General features: G+C 31.7%; 2 protein-coding genes across 3 annotated transcripts; one reads left to right on the top strand and one right to left on the bottom strand.

The window, feature by feature from the left end:
- Positions 1 to 526: 526 nt before the first annotated feature.
- On the bottom strand, positions 527 to 4,911 carry LOC106785485 (equilibrative nucleoside transporter 4). Its single transcript, XM_014746014.1, has 10 exons — positions 4,404 to 4,911; positions 4,079 to 4,233; positions 3,863 to 3,991; positions 3,699 to 3,773; positions 3,352 to 3,575; positions 3,173 to 3,284; positions 2,933 to 3,100; positions 2,672 to 2,859; positions 2,336 to 2,576; positions 527 to 2,215 (listed from the first exon to the last, which is right to left on the bottom strand). The coding sequence occupies exons 1-10, from the start codon at positions 4,571 to 4,573 to the stop codon at positions 1,848 to 1,850; spliced, it is 1,830 nt and encodes a 609-aa protein (XP_014601500.1). The 5' UTR covers positions 4,574 to 4,911; the 3' UTR covers positions 527 to 1,847.
- A 686-nt stretch (positions 4,912 to 5,597) lies between these two features.
- On the top strand, positions 5,598 to 8,372 carry LOC106785486. Of its 2 annotated transcripts, XR_001381529.1 has the most exons (3): positions 5,598 to 5,817; positions 6,010 to 7,331; positions 7,511 to 8,247. XR_001381529.1 is itself a non-coding variant. In XM_014746015.1 (2 exons), exons 1-2 carry the CDS (start codon positions 7,145 to 7,147, stop codon positions 8,275 to 8,277), a joined length of 954 nt encoding a protein of 317 aa, XP_014601501.1. In that variant the 5' UTR covers positions 6,612 to 7,144; the 3' UTR covers positions 8,278 to 8,372. The 2 variants fall into 2 exon arrangements, 1 of the variants encoding a protein (XP_014601501.1); XM_014746015.1 differs by lacking the exon at positions 5,598 to 5,817 and having other exon boundaries at positions 6,612 to 7,331; positions 7,511 to 8,372.
- Positions 8,373 to 18,445: the final 10,073 nt, after the last annotated feature.

An 18,445-nucleotide genomic window follows, 5' to 3' on the forward strand; every position in this document is an offset into this window, starting at 1 on the left:
GAGTGAGAGAGGACTTTTTTTACGATACAAAGACATTCTCGCATTTGTTTCGTTATACCTTCGCAAACATTTTATTTTGTTTTTCAGTTAATCATTTCGGTCAAGCATTTTGATAAATTGATTTAAGAATTTTTCTAATCAAATCGGAGAAATCATTTAGGCGAGTTGCTAAAAACTTTACCATATAAGTACCTTTCTTTTTTTATTAGTTAAAAGTGTAATAATAAGGCACACAAATAATTGCAAACCATGATGAAACACTGCACAAATATTCACAAAAATAATATTATTTTTGTGCCGCTTGACCGACCAGAAAGATAGACCCCTTAAACGTTAATTTTATCATTCGTTTGTTCCTTTTTTCTTACATTTTAAATATTACAAAATTTGATTGTATCCTTCACATACTTTCTTCGATATGTCTTTAAGTACGTAAATAATGATCGGCTAATTAACAAACATTTATTAATGAATTAATCATTTCTTTTTCTTTTCTAGCTTGTTTGTTTTTGGTTTTGTCGTTTTAGTTGTTTTTTTTTTTTTCTTCACACAATATAAACTTCGAAGTTTTACATACATCGTTACTTATATGAGAGAGAGAGAAAGAGAAAGAGAGATATAGAAAGAGAGGGAGCCAACTATCGTTCACATAAAGACATGTAACAATTTCGTACATAATACCACTGTATCATAATTATACATTTTTCTTAATTAATTTATTTGTAAGCATTCTATCTAACAGTCCACGAATTGACGTTAGAGCTGCCAGGAACGCTAACATTTTATTCTATTTATTTCGAATTTGTTCTATTTTTTCTTGTCTTTTTATTTTTATTCGTGGTTCCAGGCAACTCCAACAACGATGATCAATTTGAAACAACCATTTGTTAACTTATAGAGTACTTAACCGAGGATATACTTCCAGGATCTTCTTTTCTCTCTAATTATTTCGATGATATGCTTTTTTTATTTTTTCATTTAATGCGATCTAACACGTGAAGAGATTTTGCTTTTTTTTTTTTCTTTCTTTTTCTTTTCTTTAATTATTACTATTATTGTATTATATTTGCGAATTCGAAACTCGTCGACGAGTTATTTGCGCATTCAATGTCCCCCTCGCTTTACAAACTAATTGTAAAATGTAAAATATAAATGCATACATTTTGCCTACTGATCAGGAGTTTACAAATTTCACACGTCTATTAACAATATTTTATTTCATTAACAAATGTTATCTATTAAATAACAATTAACAATAAAATTAATAACTACTATTTAATCGATCTTATTAAAAACACTTTGAAATTAAATTCAAATAGTATTCAACGTGTTAACAATGTATTAACAAATTCAAATTAATTACTGCATGAACTATATAATTTGTTTTTTCAAAAAGAAAACGAATTTTTTACTGGAAGAAACAAATGTCCATGAATCATACTTTTCGTTTCATTGTCCATGTTGTTAAAATATTGTGTTCAATATTTATTTAGGTTTAATCTCTGGCTTTTAATAGACCCAAACAAAATTCTATAAACCTATGGTAGGATAATGACATCTCAAAGAATTTGATTTTGTTGACACTTTGCGTGTGCGTGTATTCAATCTGGTGTTATATTTAAAAAATAATTATTACGAAATTATTGATATTTTTGTTTTGTTAGTCAATAATGAAAAAAATGATTTTAAGGAAAAAGAAAGTGTGAAAAATATCGAAACGATCGTGTAGAGATTTTAGATCTTTTCTCGCCTTATATTTTTAAAAGAATCTCCTTCGTTTTATAGAGGCATAATTATTCAAAAGAATGAATAGCACCAGATTCGACACGGTACACAACATGTGCGTTTTAGTGTTGGGAAATTGCATTACTGACCGAGGTCGTAATATTGGCCAAAGTTTTCGGTGAGATCGTCGTTGAAAAGTCCGTGAAAATTGTGCTATTGGCTAAAATAGTACTTGTCAAGACAGTTGTGAGAATAGAATGAGTTTGTAATTTCGATATCGTTGTTGATTTCTCTATGGTAGGTAAAGTGGAAGACATGACGTTTGTTATAATATTTAAGGTTGTGTTAGTTAATGGTGTCGTCGATAGTTTCCATGATTTCGGGCATAAATATTTAGTTTGGAAGGGAGGACCGAAACAAGCATCCATTAAATATGCTACCAACGAGCCAATTGTCAAGCCCGTTATATAAGACAAAGTCATTATATTACCTGTTATATGCACATACAAACAAATAAATCAGAATTAGTTTGATTCTGTTAAAGCTTCTTATTACGTTATTTTGTTCTACGTAATATTTGTTGTATTTTTAAATAATAATTACTTCGTACCTGCAAGCTCGCGATGTTCCTCTGGTACTTTACTAGGTGCCTGGATCATTGGTATACTTCCAACTATACCATTTGTTAAACCAAGCAGCCAGGAGAATACTAATGGATAACATTCGTCTGATAAAATAGGAGCGCTTCTGGGTATAGCGCATAACAAAAATAAAGGAATTAGTATTATCCTTGCACTTGAAAAGTAGAGCAAGTGAGTACGTTTCCACTGGTATGGTATAGTTGCTAATAACTGTTCAATTTATAAATAACCAATTAAAAAATAGTTCATTGAAATCTTCAACTTTTGGCCTATTTTATTATATTCATTGTTTATTCATTCTTTACCTTGCCAAAGAGATCTGAAACGTTGAAAGCTGTCATCAAAATAACTGGCATCCATGATTCAAATTTGCAAGATACAATTTCCGACACTATTCCTGGATATAAGCAAAGAGTTACGAAATATGCAACTCCGATACTAGCCATGTATGGGAAGATTAGTTTAGAGACTTCGTATCTCGCTAATAATCCTCCTAGAAATAATTCGAACAAACCATTGGTTTTATTGATTGAACGATAAAATGAAGTAAATAATAAGGGACTTACTTTTAATACCAGACCAAGGTTTGCTATTTTGATTAGCATAAGATCCTCTCATTACCACAACGTCTTCAACTTTGTAAGTTGGACCAGCACTTCCTGGTGGATTTCCAGATGGTGCACTGGGCTCATAAACAGGATTACTAAAAGAGAATGCCGAGTATTGCCCAGTACCTAAATAAATACAAATTATTCTTATGTATTCTTAAAAAGAGATAGAAATTATTCTTCAAAACAGTAAATTACCATTAAGATCTGTACTTGCACTGGCAGAATCAGTTCCCAGCGGACTAGTTTGTATCTTCAATATTCCATATTGACCTTTAGTTGGGTCACCCACCTGATCAAGCGGATCCATCTGTCGAATGAAATCTTTTAATCTCTCAATCCCATTGCTATTGCCAACGTTAAAATCACTCGGTTACCAGGCCAACGTCCTCCGTTGGTTCCAATGTAATGCGATTTCTCTCTTGGCATAGTGTTATGTAGAATTGTACAAAATCTGTCTTTCGTACCACTTGATGTAACACGAAACACATTAGTATTGTCAAATTAGACAATACGAAAAACATCGACGTATTACCACGCTCATCTTTCAACAATGATTTCGTCATAATTCGATTAATCGACACCCAAAATCCAGCAACACCTATATTCAAATTCATATTTTCTAAATGTTTTCTTCGAAAAGTGTTTCATAGCATGAAAATGATGTATACATAATAATGACTTTTGATTTTACTATTTAATTTGATTAATACAATTTACTTACTCTCTCCAGTCATAACAGCTTGAGTATACCGACTAGGAAGCATTGAAGTATATCCATAAAAGCTCGATTGTTGAACTGTTAAATAAGCAAAAGATGTTCAATAATAAGAAATAAATAATTTCGTATAGCAAAGAAATGTGTTGAGTAATAACAGCAATATATACCTGTACATCCAAGTGAGACAATAGCCACAGCTATTAAATTGATATTGTAAGAAGTACCAGCACCAAATACTTCCCACCAAATTTCGCATATAACAACAAAATTTAATGTAACGAACGAGACCAAGTAGCCTAGCAAAGTAATACAAAAATTAGGATAACAATAATTGTCATGATTTCAGGAATAATTAAATAGTGTAATGCATTTTTGTTTCTTACCAAAAGTAATTCGCATGTTCAGGGACAATGTTTCAACTAAAATATTATTAGCAAATACTGCAAAAAAGGCCATTGTAATATAAACGACTGACATGTCGAATATTACCGTCGTGCCAGGGTATCTCGTTTGAAAGTAATCCACAGCGATTATAAAGCTGTAAGCATAAAAATATCATTTTCATCGATTCTGCAAGGTGGTTCATCATTTCTACAAAGGTCAAACCACGAGACACTATTCAGTATTCGAAGGTCTTTGACATACGGTCCGAATAATAGATAATTAATAATAAATATAATAAATTCAAATAAATGATTAGTACTAGACCTGTTGTAAGGTAATAAGAAGCCTATGCCACCAAGTATCAAGGCCATATAGATGAAATTGCATTTGTCAACCGGCGGTGAAAGATGCGTGAATCCATTAGAAAATTTAAACTCGTTCATCCCTCTTGCTTTTCCTAATTGCACGTATCCACGACTGAGATTTTCGTCCATTTTGTATATTTTTCCTTGCACTTAGGGATTATTCAAATCGATAGATTTCAAATGAGATTAAGAGACAATCGAGAGGATTGATTTAATGGTTTTTTTTAATTTTTTTTATTTTTTACTCATCCATGATAAGGATTGGACACTTGTAATTTATTTAAGGGTTATTTGAGGATTAGGAAAATAAAGAGAGACAGACAAATAGAAGAGGCAAAGAAGAAAAAAGTGCACCATGTACGTTTCTCACTGATCGGTTAATAGCACTTGATTAACGCGTTATTTATTTCTTCTCAAACACTTTGTGCAGACACTTTATATCTTGCCGGAATATTAAAGGGGCGCATGCTTTGAAATTCGTCTCATTGATTTCTGCGCGCGCAAACCTTTTATCTTCGTTATTTTTCGTCATACTCTTCTTGTTGTTGATTGCAAATATTAACTTTTTTCTATTATCGGTAAAAAGTACGTCTCAAATAATCATTTCATAACTTTCATTATTCTGATATATATTGGATAATTTTAATCATTTTATTTATTAATCAAGGACAATTATAGAGGAAAAAATATATGGACGAATAAATGAATAAAACTTTAATCGATTTTGTATTTGTTTAATAATGTTCGTTTTTTTTTTTTATTTTTCGTATTGATAATAACGAAATTTGTAGATTTTTAATACAGATTAGCTAATTTAATATTGCCTACTGTTAGGGGCTAGGAATCTGTTACCGACAAGTGACGTTATCGACGGAGCATAAAATATATTGATGCACATTTTTTAGGTATTTCAAATGAATAATAATATACAGGTAACAATAAACATAGTTAATCAATAATAATTTTAAATTGAACAATTAACTTAATTGTCTATATTTAAATATTTTCAAATTTAATTAGTAAGTATTTGCTCTCTTTATTATTAACTCTATTATAATATTAATTATATATTTATTATGTATATTAAATATCAAAAGAATTTAAATACCAAACTATGTTTAAATAATGAATGTGTTTGATTTTTAGAATACCATTGAGCCATCTGGTGTTAAAAAAGAAAGTAAGTATCATTGAGAAGTCGCCATTTATTGGTAAAGGCAAGACGAAACCTCAATCTGATTAAAATTGATGCAAAAATCTATTTAGAAAAAAATATTTTGTAAAGTATCGTCATTATTTAAAATGCCTACATCATGTAGTGTATATGGTTGTAGTAATAGATTTTCTAAAGAGAAAAAGATTCAATTTTTTACGTAAGTACATTTTATTATAATTGTAATTTCATTTTTTGTCTAGTAGTTGATAAATAAATAATATTTATTCTATGTATATATATACTATCTATAATATAATTTTATACTGTTAGTGAACTAACCTCATTTAGATCAATATCAATATAGCATTTCTTTTATATTATACATATAATTATATATATTATTTTATAGTTTTCCTTTCAAGAATAAGCATAGACTCGAAGCATGGATAAAAGCGGTTCATAGAAAAGATTGGGAGCCTTCTAAGGCAAGTAGAATTTGTAGTGCACATTTCAAGCCGCAGGATTTCTTGCATCGTCCTGGTACAGCTTTGTATCCATATATAAGAAGATTAAAGCATGACGCCATTCCATCTGTATTTTCAAACTATCCTGAAAGTTTGGAATTGAACGAGTCTAATTTAGGAAAAGAAAAATTACCAACGTCTGTTATAAATGTACCGGAGTGTTCTAATGAACCAGGGCAAAGTTTCCAAGATCCACTAGTATATTCTAATGAATTAAACGAACTAACATTAAAAGTAGAAGAGCAAATAGAACATGATTATAGATATCGGAAGAAAGATATATTAATTGACAAGTTGCAACGTCAAATTTTTGTATTAAAGCGACAAGTGAATAGAAAAGATAGAAAAATAGAACGTATGAAAGCATTGATATTATATTTACAGAAAAAAAGATTGGATGATTTTCGTCGGAATTTTCTAGGATATAATAAAATGTACTTTATTAGTCATCAAAGTCGCCTCAAGTCTGCGGCAGCACACAGATAAATTAATATTATATTAAATCAATTTATTTTATGAATCACACATAATCTTGAATTGGATATGCTTTGGATAAAAATTTGAATTAAATGAAAATTTCTTCTATTGTTAGAATTATGTAGGTCAGCAATGTTAGACATTAAAAAATTCCTATATGAAATCAAAGAAATGTTGTTTAGACGCCATCTGCTTGTAAGCGGTGCCACCAATGCGGCGCCACCAATGCGGTGCCACTAATGCGGCGCCACTTCTCTGCTATACGTGGCTCAATTGTTGAAGAGGTTACTCTATTGTCGTCATCAATTTGTCGAGAATATTCGATTGAAAACAATTGAGAGTTGTTTTTTCCATTCGTGTTTTTAAGTTGAAAAACTATTTTCCATTATTAATTATTAATAATAATTGGATTTATCGAACGAATGTTTTCTCTTTAACACACAAAAACATTCATTGTTACTCTTTGTGGCGCCACCGAGTTGCTTTGCCAAAGTATTTAGTGGTCTAGTGTGGCGCGGTAATGTTACTTATAAAGAACACAACATGGAAGATATTAATAATATAAACACTGAAGAATTTATATCAGAAATAGAAGCACGTCCAGCTATTTGGGAATTATCCAGCGACGATTATACCAATAAAGTTACTAAGAAGAACGCTTGGGAAGAAGTTATTACAAAATTTTGTCCTGAATTTGAAAGAACATCTAGTCCTGAGAGAAATAATATTGGTAAATTTTGTAAATCTTTCTCTATGCGAGAATACAATCTTTGATATTACAATGCCTTGTTTCTTATTGTCTAATGTACTTTGAACAATTTCTTTTTGTGCATGAGTGTAATGGTTAATAAAACAAAAGTTCAAAGTTTGTTAACATTACGGTGTTTTAAAGCATTATTATCTTTGCAGCCTTACGTTTTCAGAGAAAGTGGAAAAGTTTGCGAGACTGTTACTCTAGAGAATTATTAAAAATGAAAAAAGAGAAAGGAACTCCAGCTAATCGAAGGCGGTATAGGTATTATAATCAATTGAGTTTTCTACAAACTGTTGTAAAACCGATATCGGTAATAGAAAATGTAGAGAATATGACAATGTCTGTGAAGAAAGAACCAGAAAAGCTAAGAGAGATGGAAGCTACTCTTAAATCACGTTCTCGTAATAAGAAAAATATATCGTCGGATATGAAACAGTTAGAAGAAAATATGAAACAGTTAGAGGAGGATAAACTTTTTGTAAGCGTAGCTGAAAAATTAATAAGAGAACGTTGTCAAGAGACTATGGAAAAGGACGAAGACACTTTATTTGTGTTGTCGTTAGTACCTGAATTAAAAAAGATACCAGACGATATCAAGCTCGATGTTAAATGTGAATTATTAAATGTATTTAAGAAAGCTAGATTAAGTCTAGGCTTTCCCCCTTCTGCATCTGCACCCTCAACGTGTTTGATTCCCCCATTAAATTCTCCATTAACTAATCAATGCCAATTAATGCAAGGCTTCAAACAAAATAATCAATCCAATGCAAATAGATCCACCACTCATACGCAAACTGCTACCTATACGTATCCACAAACTCAAAGTCCATTATCATCTTCTGTACATACGCCTTCTCCAACATCTTCACAACTTTCACATTCGTCGCAAAATTCATATATTGACTTTACCGAAAATATGTAGTCTAATATAAATATATCAGATGCATGTATAATTATATTTTATATTTTACAATTAACACAAATAATTTTCAATTTAAAAGAGAAATAAAAATTTTTCTTCTAAATTAACTTTTTCTTCTAATTTTAATTATGGAAAATCTGATGGATATATATATATATTTTTATTATAAAAATTTATCAGATTTTGTGGGTAAATATCTGAAAATTGGAAACAGAAAAATAAATATATCCCCTGCAGGTGTACCAACTTTACTTTCATTTTTCTCGAAGTGCGCTGGTGCCTTGAATTTATGGTTGCGCATGCGTATAACATATCTCCCGCTCATGACGTCGCCATTTTATAATTATTCAAAGTGTAATAATTATTTTCAATTAATTAACGATAAATACAAAATATTTCATAAAATAAAGTAGAGCAAATAGTGAGCAATTAAGAGCACTTTTTTATTTTTTCTGCTGGTAAGGGTACCGGCTAGCGTATCTACGATATAAAGCGAACAATGTGAATTACAAGTGCAGTAGGAAGACCTCTATTATGCAGTGCATCGTGTCGGTATATTACTGACGTAATCCTCGTGATCCAAACTATCTTATCGATATATATGTATATATATTTCATGTTTTAACACTGTAATCGATCATAAAGAAAAATATTACGATCTGAAATAAGTTCGTATAGAAATACATCAAATTTCAAGCCGATAATTTACAGTTTAATCATTTGGAATAACCTTTCAATAAAGAATTCAGAATTTTGTGCTAGTACACAAAATGATTCAATAAATTTAACAATAATAATTAACATACGAATCATGGCTCCCAAATAAAGGCTTTTCTGTTAACAAAATTAATCTGTTTGACGAACACTAAAGTGAATTTAAAAATAGACAAATTATAAAGAGCAGACAAAATCGGGAAAAGTTAAAATGAACGAAATTTCAGAAAATCCATTTTTTTTCTTCGTCGACAACCCTCATTCAATGTTTCCTATGGATGTTTATCAAGATGCGGGAAAGATAATTGAATTATCGGATACTGGATGTGATGCTATATCTCCATCGTCTTTCATTGAACATAAAAACCATGAGAAACGAGAAACAAATAGAGTTTGTATAGATTCAAGTAGATATACTCTACGTTCTTTAAAATATTAAAATTAAATAAAATGCAATCTTTTTGTCAATTAACATTTACATTTATAAAATTTTGCATTAATACAAATTTAATAATAGAGACTAATTACTATATCTACATTATTATTCATTTTCATAAATAAAATATCATTTTTTGTCATTAATTAAAATAGAAAAAAGTTTCATCTATTAAGTTTATCCAATTGCAATCATTTTCTTGTTGTGTAAATTATTGGTTTTATTACTGTACATAAGCTTTATATGCAATTTAAACAGGAAAAAAGGAACACCAAAAGCAATGCATTACCCAAAGACAAAGCGTTTCCAAGAAAAGTAAAAACAAAAGAATTTACGAAGGAAAGATCAAAAATTATAAATTCAAAGGTTAATGAAAAAATAGATCAATGGGAACGAAATATTGCTGATTTTGAAAATACTTTATTAAGAGATCAAAGAAAATTTGTAAATGATTCATCGTGGATTGAAAACGACGTAATCGATCCTGATTTAATATTTTTGAATGTTCAAAATTATTCAATGAATACGGAACCGAATCTAAAGAACAGAAGAGAAGAAAATGAAACGCGAAGAAACATTTTTGATGAAAAAGGAAATAAAAAACAACGAATTTCCTCGGCATCTAGTCCACCACATAAACAAAAAGAAAATAAATCTAAAATTGTTTCCGATGATGTCACAGATAAAGCAAAGACAAGTCACAAAGATAAGTTGAAAGATTTTAACGCAGGAAAAAGAAAAATGATCGATCGTGCAGTAGATAAAGACAGTCTTTCGAATACTTCCGATGTGTTTGGTATTTTTGAAGAAAATATGAAAAATAATTTGGAAAATTTGAATAAAGGAAAAAGTAAATTTAATAAGAAAGAATTAAATGACGAAAAATTGAGAGAAAATTTTAATCGGCAACGTTTTAATCGTGAAATGAATAACAAAACGATTTCAAAAAGTGCTGACTTTGATAAATCTAAACATCGTGCTAATATGCTGAAACGTTATCCTAACAAAAGTTGGATTAAATCGAGTACGATTAATTCGAATACGTATAATTCGAGTACGATACCGAAAAACCAAGATAAACAAACTTTTCTCGATAAGAAACATTTTCATAATACTTTATTTATTAATAATGATAATTCAAGACCAAAAGTTGTTTCCAATAGTGCTAGTTCGTCTTCTCGACGAGTAGAAAAGATTGAAAAAGACAAAATCAAATCGGAAGAGAAAATAAACATGGCATCGTCTCTCGACGATAATTCCGATACTTGGAATAAATCGACAAACAATCTCATTAATAGATCGAAGAATAAAAATCGAATTTCGGGAAATTCTTTAGCAAGATCTGTTCGAAAAGAAAAAGAAAATGATAAAGTAAATATTGAAAAAAAAGATTTAGAAAAAATAGGTGCCATTTTTCTTGCCTCGAGTTTGAGAAAATCCGGAAAATTGGCGAATTCAAAAACTAACGATAACGACGATCACAATTCGAAAAACAATAAATCTGATCAATTAGAAACAAACAAGATGGAGAAAGGATTGAGTAAAACTGAAAAATCAATAAAATCAAGAATACCTATCGCGATTTCTCGAATGAAAAAAGAATTAAAAGATAATTTTGATTATTTCAAATTACAAGATTGCAATAGATCAAGATCTAGATTGAGATCGAGATCGATAGTTACGGAAACCGATCGATTTAACGAAAATAAAATTGACGAATCAACGTCGACTGCTATCATTTTGGTTGACAAGTCGGATTGCACGAGAGACGAAAATAATGAGAAAGATGATAAAGGTGGAACGAGATTGAATTCGTTCAGAACAAAATTGGAAGAATCTCGTAAAAAGAAAATGGACGTTGAATCGAAAGTTTTCAAGATAGCAAATGATGTCAAAGAGAGAAGAAGACAAAAATTTGAGAAATGTGCTTTACGCGAACCATTTAAAAAATTCACAAACGAATCTCAGGAGATAGTTGATACAGCAGTTACGATACTCGAAAAATATACCAAAGGGAAAACAAAATCTTCGGATGGTGATCGCAGACTTAAAAACAATTATAGGAATCACGAAGAAATTTATTCAAAACCTTATTCTTTGAGAAGTGGCATGTATTCGAAATATTTGCATAATAAGTAAATCGAATATTATTGGAGATGTAAGTGCAGTTAATAATATTTTTCAAATAAAAATAAAAGCGATCTTTGGCTGAATTATAATTGCAATGATATGTATAGCATATAAAATATGATAAACATTACATGAAAATGAATATACCGTTGTGTCTAAAATACGAATAGGTAACCACTTCTGAAAACCTGAATTTTAATAAATATTCATCAAATTTTATTCGACGTTTATACTTGTCGAGATTTAAGAGAAGACGAATTTGAAAGCAACGACAATCACCGGAGCAATTTTTTTTGCCAATTCGGTGCAGTAACGACGTCGAGTTTAAAACGTTTAACTAAAAAAAAAATAACATATATTTATTTTTGTGTTGTTTTGCACGCATGTGTTGTTGAAGGTATTCATGAAGCGGTATTGCTCAAATAAAACCTAATTAAACATCGTTACCGCTCGAATAATCGTATTATATCCGTGTGATCACCGATAGTAATATTTATAGAATACAAGGGGTTAAATCTATAAAATAATAATAATAATAATAATGAAAAAAGTTTTCGATGAGAGAAAAAGAAGATAAAAGGGAGATAGAAAATATTGCATGTTTTTCTCCCGACTTGAAGACCACATCAAGAATCTCTCCCCTGCATCGAGAACGTTCCGTATTATGTAGCATGAAACACACGAGGGTGGTAAAAGAGAGCAGGGGTTAACATGCGGGTGAAGACTATGCTGTGACAGCAACGTAACAGAAAAGAGGGTTCCGTACGCTACGTTGATGACATAATTGGTATCATTCTGCTTCTTCTTTTGAGGTAACCCAACATTCGGCTTCTGCTATCATCCATATTTGGGTATACTAATTTATACGTCTCCCTTTTTTATCGTTTCATTGATCGGAAAACAAAAAATGAAAAGCAGAAGAAAATAATTATAATTAGAGATTTCGTTTTATTAAATATTTTTTCGAGCGATCGAAACACGTTGACCTAAATTATAAACAAAATTCAAATGCACAGTACATTTTGTATTTTTCTACATCGCAAATGATTACTTCAATTATCGATAATTTTCTATACCTAAATTTTAGGTAATATCAAGATAAATTTATTTTCAATGATCCAATGCCCGATAATTATAGCAGAAAATTGAGTACCATGTATATTCCTTTAGAAATGTTAAGAACAAGACTGAAAAGAGGAAAAAATAAAGAAAAGAGAGGAAGGTAAAGATAGAGATAGAAAAAAAGGATGGGGCGGATAGGAGCCCAGCTGGGGACAGATAATCAAATAACCTGCACGCACCGTATAAATTATCAATCAGGGCGCGATTGTGCAACCCTAACAGAGGGAGCCAGTCGCGTCACTCGGTAAGGGTTGACACTTTATGTTCGTTTCAGTCAGAGAACACATACATATATATATATTTTTTTTTTCCACACACACATACGACTTGTATGTATATACTTTCACTGAAATAAATACACTTTCACCCACAATAATATATTTTCCCTTCACATAAATACGTGGTTTTTACACACTTACGCATTAGACACAGACAAACGCATACACATATGCACCAAGTTAAAATGATTTCTACATAACAGTTACCTTCCCTTTCGATGTGTGGGCGTATAGAGAACGTGAGTTGACGCCCACATTCTGTGTGCCGTCGACACGTGCGTCAGAAGGGTGTTAAAGAAGGTCAGAGGGCGCTACTCTGGAACGTCCATGCGTTTACGCAAGGTGAAACGCGCACGTGCGTTTATGTACGTAAGTTGTATGCGCTCGTTGAGGGGGATGTTAAACCGATTCTTAGCCGATGTCAACCGAGTCTTAAATCTTACATTTTTTGAAATACAATTTCTAACAGCGTTGATATCATCAATATATTATATTTTTGGATCACAGAGACAGACAGACTCCCGAGCTGAAAATATTTAACTTGAGACCTTTAATTTGAAATGACGTTTAAAAATAAATATCTTGCCTCTTATAAAAAAGGGGAGAATAAAAAAAGACAAGCAATTGACATTGCATAAAACGTATTTTATCAATATTCAATTATTTTGATTGGTTAGTTCGCGGTACGAGAAAAGTTAGATGATATTTTATTATAAGTATTGGCGATTTATTGAATGCACTAAATAAATATATGAAAAAAGTATTGACTTAATAAATAGCAGCGAGAAATATTGATGACTTTAAATGTATGAATATTAAATAATATTAAAGAAACGTATGTGCGAGGAGAAAATAAGAGATAACCATCTCATGTAGGTCCTCCTCGCGTATCACGAGTATCCATCTCATTGTCAGCGAGCTCCCGAGGGAATTACGCGAGGATTAATTTCGATAGTTTGAACGCGGCCCGAAACCTGAGGGCATTTACGCACACATTTGAACATCCCTTCTCGACCCTTAATTGGCTCGCTCACGTACGTGTATACGCTTGTTGCAACGCTTTCTCACTCCTTTCGTGCGTGATAGAAGCACCTATTTCCAAACCGATCTCTGTTGCATTCAAATATCTTCACCTAATCTACTAATCACACCTTACAAATTCGCTTTTCACATAATTTCATTATTTTCTTTATACATATATATATGGTAAAGGGAGATGCGTGTTATTTGTAGGTAAATTATTTTTGTCATTTTATTTTCTAATCGCATCATCTTGTGATTCAATTCAAATCTTTTATTTTATTTCAATCTATTATCTATATATACAATGAATGTGCATTTATTTGCTTCTTTTGAATTATTTATATTACATCTCTAATTATTTCCTTGATCTTATCTTTTAAACTCAACTTTCAAACTATCAATCAAAGAGAATCGTATACTTTTATAGTCTTATCATTATCATATTATTGAAATATTTATTTCTTTTATTTTAATTGATCTATGCTAACTGTAATTGATAATTTTTTATGAAATCTTGTAATCTTCATTAAAAACGTAGGTGATAGTATATATCTAATGAAGATTAGACGTAGGTGTGCATTCGAATGGAAAGATCGTCGTCTCTTGGATGACTCCCGATGAGGGAAAAAAGAAGGTAGAAGAAGAAGAGAAAGAATAAATAATAGATAGACCCGGTCGGCACGTTCCGCTGCTTCACCAAGCGGAATGCTATTGGTCTATTAAAGGATGCAGCCACGCGCCAGGATAAAGAATCCTGGGGTGGACTAAATGCTTTTCTATGGCCGCAGGCAATGAACGATTACTCGACGAAGCGACAACATTTTCAACGTTCTCACGTTCGACGTATTTCGGCTGTGTGTTCCCATTATTTTAAAATTTATATGCTCCAATGATTAATGCAACTAGTTAATGTAGAGAAAGTGCTGTCTGTATAATACCTATTTTATTATTTTTTTTTTTTTTTTTTAGTATAAACTAATAAAATCATTTTTTCCAAATTAAAATGAAACAAATTTAGGAAACATTTCATAGGGATATCAATTTATAGGGCAAATCGATACTGCATATCAATACTGTTATTAATTTCTCCGAACTTTCGAACATACGTTAGTAATACCGAGAATATATAAATGATCCATCAATCTGTAATACGATCGATATGAAACAAAATGGCGTCCTGTATATATCCGAAGTATGCGTAATCGATAAAGGAGAGATTTAACAGTGGGATTTAACTCCAGCGATCCGTTTTATTTATCGTCCAGGATCGCTGTCTTACACGGTGCGCGTAAATGGCCCTGGGCTTTTATTTAATAAGTTGTTATAAATTAAAGGGCTACCGCATATTAAACCACCTTCGGCATATTTATAGTGATTCTTAAGAGAGTATATACCGGTCTAAGGAATATGTAAATCACGTGTTCTGCTCACCGAGTCCGTTTTTACTTGTCTCTCTTATCTTCTTTTCTTTTTTTCTTTTTTTTTTTTTTATATCTATATGTATATGTATATACGTATATATGTATATGGATGTATGTAAGTCGCCCGATAGCGACGAGTATACACACGGGCCTTACTTATGAATTTATCTTCGGCGATGAAACGACAAACGGTTTTAATTGCCGCCTTGGGCAAGATCGGTGATCTGCACCTCGACGACGACGACGACGACGACGACGACGCCGTCGCTGATATTCTCCATAGCCTTTTGATAGTCCCCATAGCCTTGTTATCCTCCAAAGAACCAGAGACAGAGAGAGAGAGAGAGAGAGGATTCTCAATTTTCCTTCCTTATAATCGATTCGTTCACTTTCGATTCGAGTAAATATACTAATAAATATTTTAAATTATTTTATATTATTATTCGGAAGACTGAATCACGTTGTTACAGTAGTTAACATCGAAATGAGCAAGCAAACAAGCAAACGCTCGCGGCTTACAATATGTCGAAAAAGGAAATGGAAAATTAGGTACAGTTAGTATGAGTATCCATCGAAAACCTAAATATGGCATCCAGGATGGAAACGAACTTAGGCCAAGTGGCAACAGTCTCTTCGAAACTAACAGCATTTAATCCTAGTTTATCCCTTGGGATGTTAACAATGCCTTATGTCGAATCCCTTTCGGCATAGTTGCGATCGAACGCGAATCCTCCTCAATAAGGATACACATTTACTTGTTCACGGAATAGTTTCTAGGATAGTTTCTAGGATAATCTGATCACCGAATTCCCACCCTTTAGAACTATCGAGCCTACAACTTCATTGTCGCCCTTATAATGGCACTCGGCAGACGTTTGCTCGAGTTATCTTTGCAAACGATACAAACGATTGTTCGATTAGGCCTTCCATCCCTCCCCCTCCCCCTACTCTCCCTTCCACCCTCTCCTCCGGGGAATTATAGTTTTCTCTTAACGACCCTCTGCTTTATTTCTTTTGTTTTTGATCCGTCGCGAAGGGTAAAAAATTTGAAAAGAAAGAAAAGAAAAAAGAAAACATATATATATATATATATAAATAAAACGAGAGATAACGCGGGAGAAGGAAAAAAAAAATGAGAGAAAGTGGGAGAGAAGAGTTGAACAAATTCTTCTTCTTCTTCTTCTTCTTCCTCTTATGCTTTCTCTAACCGTCACTCTCCTTTTTCTTCTGAACGAATGACTTATGGCAAGCGGCACGCTTTAAGTCTTCTCCTTTGCCACGCTCTCGCATCGCGGGATTATAGATTACAAGGAATATAGTGAACAACCATAAGGACAATCCTGCGGAATGCCTATTTCTTTCTCCGATTCTCTTTTTATTCGATTATCTCGATTTCGATTTGACCGCATTAAATATCGGATTATTTTCATTCAGTAGAATATAATCAACACATATTATATTTATTTTACTATTCCAATTTTATTTTTCTTTTTTTTTTTTGCATAGAAAAAACTGTACGACAAAATTTCAACCCTCATCCACCTATCGTGTAATTGTTCATTCCATTTGTTGTAGTATTTCATTTACATATTCATTTTTCTTCGTTGTCGTCTTTTTTTGTCGCATTTTTTTTTCTATGGTGTCGCCGAAAAATCATGAAATCCGACCACGTTATAATCGTGCATAGATCGTTGTACTGGCAGTGGTCGGTTCTTAGGGTATATCCTATAACCAAGGGGGGTTAATATATTTTATCTACTGCCTGCCAACGCGCGGGATATATTCTCTCTCTCTCTCTTTCTCTCTCTTTCTCTTTCTTTTTTTCTCCCTTTGCCTTTTATATACCGCGCACGGTATTTATGTGTCGCCGCCTTTCCTAAGCGTTTGATATATGAACTATGAACGGACTTGGGAAGAGATGATAAAAGGAAAGAGAAAGCGAGAACGGATGAGAGCTCCAAACTGTTCAATCCTTTTTTCTTTTCTTTTTTCTTTTTTCTTTTTTTTTGCCAAAATTTCATACTTTTTATTTTACTATTTATTATATTTAAATAGTAGAGAGATTAATAACATCGATCAGTGTAATTTAAGTTAATGACTGAAATATAATTAGATGATAAATACATATATTATTACATCGAAATAATATTTTATCCTTTTTAGAGAGTTCGAATAATTAAATTTAAGAATTAAAATGTTTTCGTATTTCATCACGCATCGTCATTAAATCTCGAGGAAATCCAGAACGCGGAATCACGATACAAACAAGTCGAAATTCTCTTAGATATATTTAACAAGATTCAGTCAAAGCTAAGTCACAAAGTGCAGACAGTTGAATCAAGATAGCTTCAAATTTATCGACCATATCCTGATAGACTTCTCTTGTCAACGACATTATTCCTTTCGTCATACTTTCACCCTACAAAAGATATTCTAAATTAAATATTATTAATTCGTATAATACTATACGTAGGGGTATAGTTATTCGCAAAATATATTCAATAATAATTGATTTCATTCGTAATAAATATTATTGTAAGAAATAATGTACGAGTCACAAATTCGCTTAGCTGAACCTTGAAAGAGTATTGTTTGCTTATTTTCTTTTTTTCTGCTTTTTTCTTTTTTGTTACATACCTGTATATAACGTATATACTCGATAATACTACTGACATTAATATTTGGTCAAAGGATTTCCAAGTAAAACTCAAACGAAAAAGAAATAACGATATACCAAAGTTGGTGATGTTGAATACCGCAATTATCATTAGCAGTCGATCGTAAGGGACTAACGTTTTACTCGTTACCATGTAATAACGTACTTACCAACGAATGAGTTCTCTTTGAAGTTTTTTCTACTTGGAATAAAAAGGAGAGAGAAAGAGAGAAAGAGAGAAAGAGAGAGAGTCCAACGTGCTTACTAACATAAGTATAAAATCTCGTAGCAGCGTTTTCACTCAGCTCCGTTATATTAGTGCGTATTTCATCAAGGGGTATACGTTTACGAGCAAAAACCAAAAGAGAGAAATAAAGAAAGATAGTCA

The sequence above is a fragment of the Polistes canadensis genome, unplaced genomic scaffold, assembly GCF_001313835.1.
Source record: "Polistes canadensis isolate GaletaPanama2010 unplaced genomic scaffold, ASM131383v1 scaffold_51, whole genome shotgun sequence".
Taxonomy (NCBI): domain Eukaryota; kingdom Metazoa; phylum Arthropoda; class Insecta; order Hymenoptera; family Vespidae; genus Polistes; species Polistes canadensis.